Consider the following 12088-nt stretch of genomic DNA (forward strand, 5'->3'; position numbering starts at 1 on the left):
AGAATGGAGTTATTAAAACTATGAATATTTATGCAAGTTATTTGGGTTAAATGAATAACCCAAAATAGGAACTCAAGTGCTAGTACAGACTAGTACAGAATACAGTATACAAAAGTCTAAATAACAGTATAAAACCACATCTACTTTATGAGGTTGGATCCTTTTTGAGTTTGCTTTCAGCTCTAAGATTAGTGATTCTTAACATCACATAGTCATATTATGAGCATTAAATTGTTTTATTAGCCTGTGTTTGTGATGTCATATTAAAACATTTTGTCAGGTTCATGACCCCGTGATACATAGTGAAAAATGATGGTAAAATAGCCACTTACTTGGTTCTTTTTGGCTCTTCCTCCTAAGAGCTCAAAGTGCTTCACGATACACTACCTCAATATCCTCATAACAACTTTGTTTGGTAGGTTGATTTAATTTCATAAAATAGGTGAGAAAATTATCACATTGAATTATTCAGGCTTTGCTATGCCAATATTTTTTTATTCTTATAATTCCCCTAAAATAATGTAGTGAAGGATTAAAAATGGTACAATTTGTGGAAAATGTCCTGCATTTTTTCTGGTACAAGCTTGGGTGAGAGTCTTATAGTTCCTCACTAATCACAGTAAGTTATGGGTATTAGGTTGGGTTTAATCTTGAGTTATAGTGTGAGGCAATCAAGCAGCTGTTTCGTGGTTTAATGTCATCTCATTTTAAACTTTTTATTAAAGTAACAGTTTCCTAATTAATGGTTCTAATTTGCAATTCTGTAGTGAAAAGAAAACCTAGGAAAGGGCATCCATATAAATTGACTGAAATTATCCAAATCCAATCTAGGTATCAGGCCTAGTGGGTGGATGAAGATCTCATTCTAAGTGCCAGAAGCATGAGGGCTTAAACTTTTGGGCGCAGACCTTCTTGTACCATTTTCAGATGTCACTCCTTCCTGCTAACACCATCTCCAGTTTATACTTGTTTTCATTCTGCATCTAAGCTCGTTAAGGCTACCAAGCTTTTAGGAGGAAATTGGGCATCAAGCTCTTGATGACTCATGCTAAGTGGCCTTTGTATATCTAATGTAAAGGGTCTTATGGGGCTAAATAGAAGAAGGGACAGGAAGGGACAGTTTTCTTTAACTGGCTATAGGATTGTTTGTTTAAGGGAAGAACCTTTCAAAACACTCCAACTGCTGTGTAGTATGTTTTGAAATGTGCGAATTATTTGTCTGTCAGACTTCTCATCCTCAGTTATAGCTGATTAAATAAATGGTTCCCTTGTTCAGTCAGGAACTTTTCATCCATTTTCCTAAAGGGAAATAACCTTTCCAATTTATTTGGAAGTTATCTAGAAGAAAATTTTTCTATTTAGGAGTAGATAAAATATAAAACGAGTAAAGTGTTTTGTATGCTTTAGTCTTTGGTAAAAATTAAGTCCAAAGGAAGGTGCCATGTTACATTTTTCATCCTAAAACTTCATTGTCTTAAAAGTCATTGAATGTTGGGATGTAGTTTTAAGATAGTGAGAAAATATACATTCTGAGAAATTGAGAGTTGACTGACTAATGTTTTCTTTTAAAAAATAGTAATTCTGATTCTCGATACATACGTTGTTGTATTCCAGTAGTAGTAAAAGGAACTAAGTTCAATTTAACATAAATTGGTTATCAATTAGCCTACTTTCTGAAGAGCTCTACCCTTGAGTTTGGCAAGTTCTCAAAGTATTCCTTTTAAATACCTGAGCTTGCCTTCATGGGAATATTTTTTATTAGTGTAACTAGTTTTGCAAAGTCTAAACCAGCATCCATTCAGTTAAGCTCTTTAGGAGTTACTCAAAAAAAGAATAAAATGACACAGTTGAAATATATTGGCTACTGTGGTGTGGATTATCTATAAATTTTGGAATAAATGACTTTTCTATTTTTTTTCTTATTTTCCAGAGTACTTTGCATTTAAAATTTAGATCTTCTTACATGGAAGAGGTCAAATCCAGTTATAGCAAAACACCTTTACAGCAGAGGCCATATAACCAAAAAGTCTAAAGGCCCAGCCCAGTGGACCATTTACTTCAATGATGTTCAGTACAAAATTCCACTGCTACTAAAGACTTTGGAAAGTCCCTTTTAAGTTGTAACAGGATTTGACTATTAGTGTGGATTTTGATAACACTTCTTTAATTAACTTAATAAATGTTCTTTGAAGCTGCAATTTGTTATAGAGAAGTATACTGCTTTCTTGCACACTTAAATATTTGTCTGGGCTTTTATCTAGAGGATTGTATTTTCTGAATATCTTAGTATGTTGCTGTCTTTTTACCTGTCTGGGGTTGCCTTCAGATGTGGGTGGGGACTCACTTATAAAAAGTTCTAGGAACACCTTAAGTTGAAATTAGCTCTCCAATTTTTGAAACTCTTCCTTTGGCAGAATAAGTTTTGGGCCTAAAGAGAGGTAAATAGGGAGGTTGGCTGCCTCTCTGCTATGGGCCATCTATGAGCAGAGTGAAACTTTGTCTTTTTTGTGGGGGATGGAGTTACTTTGTCCCCTAATTGATTATATTTAAAACTTTCGATTATAGCTGTCTCACAGAATTCTTTAGTCTAAGAGATAGTGTCAGGTTTTTCAGGCAGCAAAGTTGGAATGCTATCTGTTGCCTTTCTGGGCATTGCTTAGATGACGTCTATATAAATAATGAGTGTAGCCTAATTTTCTGTCATGTGCTACCTAGCATATACATTTCTGACAGTCAGGTGGATTATCTTGAAATTTTAGACAAAGTTTCTGCCTCCTTGGAAAGCTCTACATCTCCTTGTGATTGGAGTGTGGGTTTCAAGATTCCAGAAGGTGGGTGTCTTCATTTTCTATTTTCAATGCACACTAAAGATGACCTGCTTACAGGTTCTCTGAGGCAGACTTCAGTTGCTCTTGTGCTAACTTTGCTTTGATAAGGACTAAATAGTTAATTGAATTCCCAAATGATGTAGACTTGTCAAAATGTTTAGTAATCTTTTAGCCACTACAAATAGACATTTTAGTGAAATAAGTTTATTTTGAAATGTCTTTCAATTTATATTGAAATATCTGAAGGCACCTCTAAAATTTGGGTGATAACACAGAGGTACAGATTGTAAGATTTAATTATGAAATGAGTGGGTGGTATACTGTGAAGAATACAGAAATGAACAGAACGATATGACTGGCTTTTTACCTTTCAGAATTTGAGATTTTATAAAGATTTATAAAGGTGTTGGTTCTTGGTTTTGATTGCACCCCACAGTCTTGTTTAAACTGGCGTAAAAATGGCATACTCTATTTTTCTGGTGTACTCATTATAACTTTAGATGGAAAGTATCTGAAATGGTCAAATTAAAGTCTAGGAGTGTCAGAATGCATTTTACTGCATTAGTTTTATTGTCCTTTGTCATTACTTGTAATTTTGCCCATGAAAACCAAAATATTGTTTATATGGCCCTTTGAAAGTATAAAATATTCACATGTGTGAATTGGGTAAAAATTGGCTTACTTAAGGGAAATTAGTATATTTAATGAAAATTTCTATATATGATTCAGTACTAATACTTAAATGTTAATGTATTTTATTATAACTTTGATTTTATTACTGTATCTTGTGGATTACAGTAATAATTGTTGGCAAGTTATATGATGGTCATATTTAGAAGTTCAGGTTTTGAGCTATACCTACCAGGTCCCTTCCTTGTTAAAGCTGTAGCTGACTCTCAGAAGATCATTATAGTCCCTACTCTTTCAAATGATTCTTTGTCAACTGACTGCTGATTTTCAGTGCTAGAAGGCAAAGGTGGGGTGTTGTTTACCTTACCTAGGAATTATTTTCCTATTTAGTATGGTTACGTATCATTGTATGATAGTAAATATAGCAAAATAAATTTAGAAAAAGATAAAATTTCTGACCATAAAAGGAAGTATATTTTAGCAGATTCTTAAACCCAAAATAATGGTGATTTTTTTTTTTTTTAGGAGGAAAAAAAGCAAGAGCAGAAGTCGTAGTCATGAACGAAAAAGAAGCAAAAGTAAGGAACGGAAGCGAAGTAGAGATAGAGAAAGGAAAAAGAGCAAAAGTCGTGAAAGGAAGCGAAGTAGAAGCAAAGAAAGGAGACGGAGCCGTTCAAGAAGTCGAGATCGCAGATTCAGAGGCCGCTACAGAAGTCCTTAGTATGTAACATAATTATGATGATTTTGGTTTGAGAGTCATTCTCTGGGTATCCAGATAGCAGTTGAAGCTGAGTGATTTGAATTGTGAAATTTTATTTTTCAATATGGTTGAAAAGTATTATGTAAGGATATTGGCATTGAAAAGACTAGTAAAGTGGAAATAGAGTGTGTGGACAAATACATAACTTGTTAGGCATACAGATTATTTTCTGTTACTACATCTAAAAATACTTGAACTGTATGCCAGTCCAAACTAGACTAAAGCGCTAGAGTGCTTAAAAAAAAAAGACTTGATATTGTAGTGCCAAATACTTGAAAGCTTAAAGGTGTGTGAGCTATTAAAATAGTCTTTTCTGAACGTAAATTTAAAATTTTAAAGCTCGGATGGATACAAGTTACAAATAAGTATAATTAGTTAAATATATAATTAGTTAAATAATCTTGTCTGTGTGGCTGTTTTCAGCTGAAATGACAGACACTTTGAATTTGGTGTATGCTTGATGATGAGCATTTTAGGGGCTCATCACACATCGTTTATGGTTAAGGTTTTTTAGTAATGTAAAACACTGGAAGTGCTTTAAGGATTAACTCACTTTGGAAATTCGGATGTGGTTGTTGAATGGAAACAAGTTTCATTATAATCATTTTAGAAACTCAGCTATATTAACAACTTGGGAAAGAGCCTAACTACAACTCTTAAACACTAATCCTTAGTGCTTTATGATGTTCTTTCCTCTTAATAAACATAGTGTTGTAAACCATGGGATATATTAAAATTAACACTTTAACTTTAAAACTTGAATGGTGGAAGATGTAATTCAAAGACAGACAGACCTGAATTGGAGCCTTGGCTCTTTTACTTGGGCAAGTTAACATTCTAAGCTTTAGTTTTCTCATCTTTTAAGACGGAGGTAACAACTGACAGATGAGCTATTAATGAGTATTGAATGAGAAGAGAATGTAAATGATGTGTCCACAATACTCAACTGCTGTTCATGAAATGTTTTGGTCTTATTTGAAGCCGCTGAAGTTAGTAACACTTTGAGTTCTGATTCTGGCTCTTTAAAAATGATTGAACAACTTGTTTTCTGAGTTCCTCCTAGCTGCTTATTTCATAAACTAAAAAGAGCTTAAAAGGGACCACAATATTATTTTAATTCTGAATGCTCTATTAGAAAGTAGTTTGCTTTTTGTCCAATTTATCAAGATTTACTGCATTCTTTTTTATCAGAATGAACTAAATTGCAGGGGGAGAGGATTACCTTAATAAATTCTGAATATTATTACCTCTGTTGAGTGACAAATACTCGAAGTCAGCCTGTGATCCTTGTCTGACTTAAAATTGATTTAGTTCTTGCGTTTGGTTTCAGGTGATTTTTAAGTATGGAGGCAATAACTGAGACTTTTATAATTAAAGGGGAAAGAAAAGAGCTTATAGATTTGTATTTGAACTTTAATTTATCGATTAGATCGACTTGCAGAGGACCCATTTAATATCAAATAATTTTATTTGGAACTGTGTGGATGCTGTAGGTACATGGAGAGTCCATGAAAACGAAACTAAATGTGGATCACAGACCACTAGATGTTAATTTTATTTTTCTACCCTTCTGGAAAAGGGTAGCAGGATGAGCACTAAGGGACATCTGACCTTGTTCCTTTAAGTTAGTTTGGTCTTTCAAGATAAAAGGCCCAAAAAGTACTGGGCCATTTTAGAATTTTTTAGAAGACAGAATAAAACTGTATTTTAGAACAGTTAGTTACCTTTGTGATCTTTTCTGAAAACATTTGTATAATATGTCGAGTCCTCAAATTTTTTTCCTGAAGGATTGATGAACTTCCTTCACATCTTTACTTTGGAATGTTTTACCACAAAGAACTGAAGTATGATGTGATACATGTGCTTTTATGCAGTCTCTGAGACTTACTGTTAAATGGGAAAGTTGGAGTTTCAGGATTATGTAAAGAATTAGTCTCCCTAATTTTTAAAAGAAATCCTTCAAACAAGGAAACGTGAATATTGTACATGTATGGGTGTATAAACACATACATTCCTGAGAAAGGACCTGCAAAGATGCACACCAGTTTGTTAACTATAGTTACTCCTGGTATGAGGAAAGTTCAGGATGAAATCATCCTGATTTATGGTTTTTTTTTTAAACCTCAGGAATGTATTTATAAACGTGTAATTAAAAAAGAAAAAACTATAGACTGAAAATGAGAGTGAGTGTTTTCAGAATCTTAAAAATTTTGAGGCTGTAACCTTTGGTCTTGGCATCTCTCAGTGGTCCAGGATGGATAACTATAAGAGCAGTTTGCCTGGGACAGAGTTGAGAGAAAAAGTCTCTTTATTTCCTCTTCATAATTGAGGTGGAAAAGAAGCAGCCTGAACAATGTTAAACTTGCTGGAGAGCGCATGAACGCGATCTTAGCAAGACCCTAAACCTGTAACTAGTGTAATTTTGTGTTTCCTTTTTAGCTCCGGACCAAAATTTAACAGTGCCATCCGAGGAAAGATTGGGTTGCCTCATAGCATCAAATTAAGGTTTTTAAACATACTTCTGAATTGTTTAAATTGTTTTTCAAGGAACTAATGTGGTGTACTTGTTTGGGTAACTTCTGAAACTTTTTAACTTTGCAGCAGACGACGCTCCCGAAGCAAAAGTCCATTCAGAAAAGACAAGAGCCCTGTGAGGTAGCTGTTGTGCCTATTTCTTTTCTTTAGAGCCTCTAGCTTTTTTATAAAGCTTCTGCAATTTATGCTACTGCTAAATTTAATGACATTTAGTAATTTGTACCATATTAAATCTTCCTTTTGTAGTACTAATACTGTTAAATCAATGTGAGTGTCTAAGTTTTCAATAGCTTTCGTTTTAATTTCATGTACCTAAGAATGGAGCAGTAATTACTATTTTAATGTGTAGATAATACATATGATCTTATTCCCCATTTTACGTTAACAAAAAATTTTTAATGGTAGCTATAGGAAACTCGAAATAGAGTTGACTCACCTTTGGCATTAATAAGTTTGAATTGAAATAGCCTCATGGAAAGTAGTTGTAACAATCATGAATCTTATCATTTGGCTCTCTTTACTGAGAAAGTTTTTAATTTCCAAAGTCTTAACCAAATTTACTTGTTTTTAAGTAGCAATCCTGTGTATTTTGAATGTTTCTATGAGTTATTTTCCTGTTGAGTAAATAGAAGAATTATCCATCCGATATACCAATTTGGTTCAAGGAACATTTTGTTACATGATAGCATTGTTCTTCAAGATATTCTGGCTTTCCTTAAAGGGTGCCTTTTAACTTCGAGTCTATCTTGTTATTTGGTATATTGTAATTATTTTAGGATTTGGTGAAAACCTTAATGATTTTAAAAGCTGTTTTTGTAACAGATATTGAGGTTTTTACTCTTTAATATTTAGTTTTCTCTGGTAGGAAAATTCTCTTAGTTCTCATTCCCTGCATCTAGTCCAGCTTTGTACCTCTGTTTTACAATAATATGTTTAAAACTACCTGTTGATTTCCCAAGGGGAAGTACTAGAGTTTTGTAGGTGGAATATTTGAAAGGTACTTCCTAAGAATGTCCGGAACGTGGATAAGAGAGGGTTTACGCTTACATCTTTAAGGATTCACTTAGAACCTTAACCTTAGTGATATTTTGTAATAGATAATGTTCATAGACACTTTTATTTTTCCATGAAATTAAATTTCATCTATTGTGCTCTTTTACTTTTTTCGCTCATTTGGGCACTTTAGTTTCATCTGTAAATTTAGAAGTATACTCTGTCTTTAAGGCTATTCGTAAAAATGAATAAATTCAATCCCACAATTGATACTTGTCTAGATAATTTCCTGCTTTTCATTTTTGATTTGCTTATAGTTACTGTCTCAGTATTCTTGAAATGTCAAGAAACATTTCTTTGGATACTAAGTTTGTAGAGCTTTGGTAAGACTGATCTAATTCTAAGAAACAACCAGCTCACTGTTCCATATATTTATCTCAATTTGTTAAATAAAATAGAGTTCTTGGAATCAAAAGTAGTTTTCATCGGGCTGGGCTGGTGGTGCAAGCGGTTAAGTACACGCACTCCGATGTGGTAGCCTGGGGTTCCCAGGTTCAGATCCCGGGCACACACTGACACACCACTTGTCAAGCCATGCTGTGGTGGTGTCCCATATAAAGTAAAGGAAGATGGGCATGGGTGTTAGCTCAGGACCAATCTTCCTCGGCAAAAAAAAAAAAAAACAAAAAAAAACAAAAAACAGGATTGGCATTGGATGTTAGCTCAGGGCTGATCTTCCTCATAAAAATAAATAAATAAAAGTAGTTTTCATCATTTGGGGTTTTACTTTGACGCTTATCATTTGTGGTTATCAAACTTAATTTCACTTGATGGTTTTATGGTTTTGTTCTGAGAAATAATTTTTTCTACCAATATTGGACCAGTGTAACATTGGTGGCTAGTCAGGGGTTATTTCCTGTGACTGCCATTAAACTCTCAGGCTTCTGATTAGCCTTTTATTATCCTGGAGAAATTACCATTTGTGAGATTGAGAGACCAGTGGATTTTTGTTCTGATCCCATGTAAGATATTATCAGAGGAAACATTAGGAAACTATCATCCTGTTGAAGGAATTGAGTCTCATTGAATTATTTATGAACATTTTGTATAAAGCTTAGTGAAGATGGGCTTAGAAATAGTGACAAACCAGTTTTGGTAAAGTTTACTTTACCAAAACGTTTACTGAAAGTGTTTACATGTACTTTAATAATTTTATTTATTTACTTCCCCCCCCAAAGCCCCAATAGATAGTTGTATGTCATAGTTGCACATCCTTCTAGTTGCTGTATATGGGACGCGGCCTCAGCGTGGCCGGAGAAGCGGTGTGTTGGTGCGCGCCCGGGATCTGAACCCTGGGCCGCCAGCAGCGGAGTGCGCACACTTAACCGCTAAGCCACAGGGCCGGCCCGGTACATGTACTTTAAAAAGTTATTTTAGCCATTTAGATGGCTTAGTGGTTAAAGTTGGGCATGCTCTGCTTTGTGGCTGGGATTTGGTTCCCTGGTTGCGGAACCACACCACTCATCTGTCAGTAGCCATGCTGTGGCTGCGGCTCACCTAGAAGAACTAGAAGGACGTACAGCTAGAATATACAACCTATGTACTGGAGCTTTGAGGAGGGAAAAAAAAGAGAGAGGAAGATTGGCAACAGACGTTGGATCTGGGCAAATCTTTCCCAGCCAAAAAAAAAAAAAAAAATTATTTTAAAAGAATAAGTTGTAAAATTAAATTTATATTCTTTATTCCCGTTAGGGAACCTATTGATAATTTAACTCCTGAGGAAAGAGATGCAAGGACTGTTTTCTGCATGCAGCTGGCAGCAAGAATTCGGCCAAGGGATTTGGAAGAGTTTTTCTCTACAGTAGGAAAGGTAACTTAGCCAATTAGAGAGCTCAGATAAGTAGAAATCGTAAACAACATTTTAATTGCCATGATAAAATGAGAAAACAGTTAAGCACCAAATCTTTGGATTTAGTAGAATTTAGTTACAGAATTGACTTTTGGTAACATTCCTGTTTTGCCCCACTTGATAGTTAATAGTGTTGGAGTTGATAAATGTTACTGTGCATTCATCAAAAGACGATGGAGGGTGCTGGCCCAGTGGCGTAGCGGTTAAGTTCTCAGGTTCCACTTGAGTGGCCTGGGGTTTGCCAGTTTGGATCCTGGGCGCGGACCTACTCACCGCTCATCAAGCCATGCTGAGGCAGCGTCCCACGTAGAACTGGAAGGACTACAGCTAGGATGTACAACTGCATCCTGGTGCTTTTGGGGGGGAAAAAAAAGAAAAAGAGGAAGATTGGCAACAGATGTTAGCGCAGGGCCAATCCTCCTCAAAAAAAAAAAAGATGATAGAAGTGGGCCTACAAATTTTTTAATGCCTTCTTTCTTTGCTGCATTGTTAATGTGCCTCTTTTCTCATTATATCTACAATGGCCTACAGCAGATTGTTGCACAAACGGAACTTTGTGTTAAATGTGTTTTGTTTTAGGTTCGAGATGTGAGGATGATTTCTGATAGAAATTCAAGACGTTCCAAAGGAATTGCTTATGTGGAATTTGTTGATGTTAGCTCAGTGCCTCTAGCCATAGGATTAACTGGCCAGCGTGTTTTAGGAGTGCCAATCATAGTACAGGCATCACAGGTAATTTTTTTCTGGGTTACAAATTTGATCATTGATAGTGCTGAAAGCCTGTTGCCTTACATAATCACCACTTACTACCTTGAGTCAGATGTTCTCAGTATAGGTTTTTTTTTTTAACTTTGCCTTTATTACTTTGATAATAGTGTATCCTCAGTACCATCCTGTTCTGTTATTAATATAAGTTGGAAGTATCCATTTCATGAAAAAGACTTGAACTTGGTCTAGAATTTTATTGATTCGTGATGATTTATTAGTTGGGGATAGAAGCATCTAAGAACATGTTTTCCCCCTCCTGTCTTTCAAATGGAAAGATTTTGACATTTTAATACATTATTTCACTGTTTTATAATAACACTTGTATAAGATTTTATATAATGTTAAGAGTAGCTTGAACAGCTATCAGTTCTAGTATTTCTTGGAAGTAAGATATTTCAAACTAATATTTGGAATATTTTCTAAGATCCAAATTATGATTTAGTTCCTCTTTGCTGATACTTCACAGTAATTGAGTACTGCCTTTGGGAAAATGAAATTAGCTTTAATATTTTAGTTCATTTAGATGTGGAAAAACAGGGATGTATCATCCTATGGAGTACATAATATGAAAGTATTAGGATTCTTTTCACTACCTGTTGGTACTAAGAAACAAGTTAATGATTTCTGTCACTACTTGATAACTATTTTTTAAATAATGTAGAACTTAAAAAATATCTTTGAGCAATACAAATTACAGTGGTCATGTTGGTTGCTTTTCAAACCACTAAAATAAGTATTCTGTAACACCTAAATATTCTGATTACTTCATCAAACTTACATAGTTTCATAAAGATATGCACAAGATTTATAACCAGATCTGACTTGAAATTCCAGGTTCAGTGCTAACAAGCTCTATGTAACCATGGTCAAATTACTTTCTAGCTTCTGTCATCTCTAAAAGGCAGTAATAGGTCCTATTTAATGTTTTGGGATACTTAATAGTAGATATTTATCACTTGATTGTATGTAAATAATAGGAAAATAATTGTTAGGAAAGGTGGGGAAGCATTGTTCAATTCACTTATGATAGAGGAGGACAAACCTAATAGTGTGTAGATTGGCCTGACAAAGGACTGAGAAGCATCAAATTCGGTTTTCAATGCATTTAACTTTAACCACCTGTTGAGCAGTACTACTCAAGGTGCCCCAGTTTGTTAGAAGAAAAGGAGCTTAGGTATAACAGTCAGTTGGGTAACAGTGATCTTGAGAGTACTTTAATTTTAATGAATAATGAATTTATTTAACATTTCCAAGAAACAATCTTATTTTCCACGTTTAGCATGTCTGATATCAGGATGCATTTTCTGATGGCATAATGTAGTTTTATGATTGACTCATTTCACATAGGAAATGCAGGGTACGATTGCTTTATATATAACTTTTGCATGTGCTATTAAAACTGTCTAAAAATTTTTTTGTTGTAAAATATATATCATTAAATAAAATATAAAATTTTTATTTAAAAACTTGAAGTGTACAATTCACTGCCATTAATCACAGTCCCATTAAGTGGAATCATAAAATATTTGTCCTCTTATATAACTTATTACAGTTAGCAAAATTTCATCACTAACCTTTGATACCGGTTGTCATTAAGCTTACCTAAGCTATGAGTGGGATTTACTACTCTGTTTAAAATGATTTGGATTAGTGCTATGTAATGTG

General features: G+C 34.4%; 1 protein-coding gene across 7 annotated transcripts in view; it reads left to right on the top strand.

The window, feature by feature from the left end:
- The window catches only part of RBM39 (RNA binding motif protein 39), a 30487-nt gene that overhangs the window by 3352 nt on the left and 15047 nt on the right, over positions 1 to 12088 (top strand). For 3 of the 7 annotated variants that reach the window (XM_058562791.1, XM_058562793.1, XM_058562792.1), the window contains 5 exons: positions 3984 to 4178; positions 6658 to 6723; positions 6820 to 6873; positions 9499 to 9616; positions 10235 to 10387. In XM_058562791.1, the coding sequence (XP_058418774.1) occupies positions 3984 to 4178; positions 6658 to 6723; positions 6820 to 6873; positions 9499 to 9616; positions 10235 to 10387 (586 nt within the window). The remainder of the gene's footprint in view (positions 1 to 3983; positions 4179 to 6657; positions 6724 to 6819; positions 6874 to 9498; positions 9617 to 10234; positions 10388 to 12088) is intronic. The other 4 variants (XM_058562795.1, XM_058562796.1, XM_058562794.1 and 1 more) reach the window with 2 other exon arrangements.

The sequence above is a fragment of the Diceros bicornis genome, chromosome 19, assembly GCF_020826845.1.
Source record: "Diceros bicornis minor isolate mBicDic1 chromosome 19, mDicBic1.mat.cur, whole genome shotgun sequence".
In the NCBI taxonomy this organism is placed as follows: domain Eukaryota; kingdom Metazoa; phylum Chordata; class Mammalia; order Perissodactyla; family Rhinocerotidae; genus Diceros; species Diceros bicornis.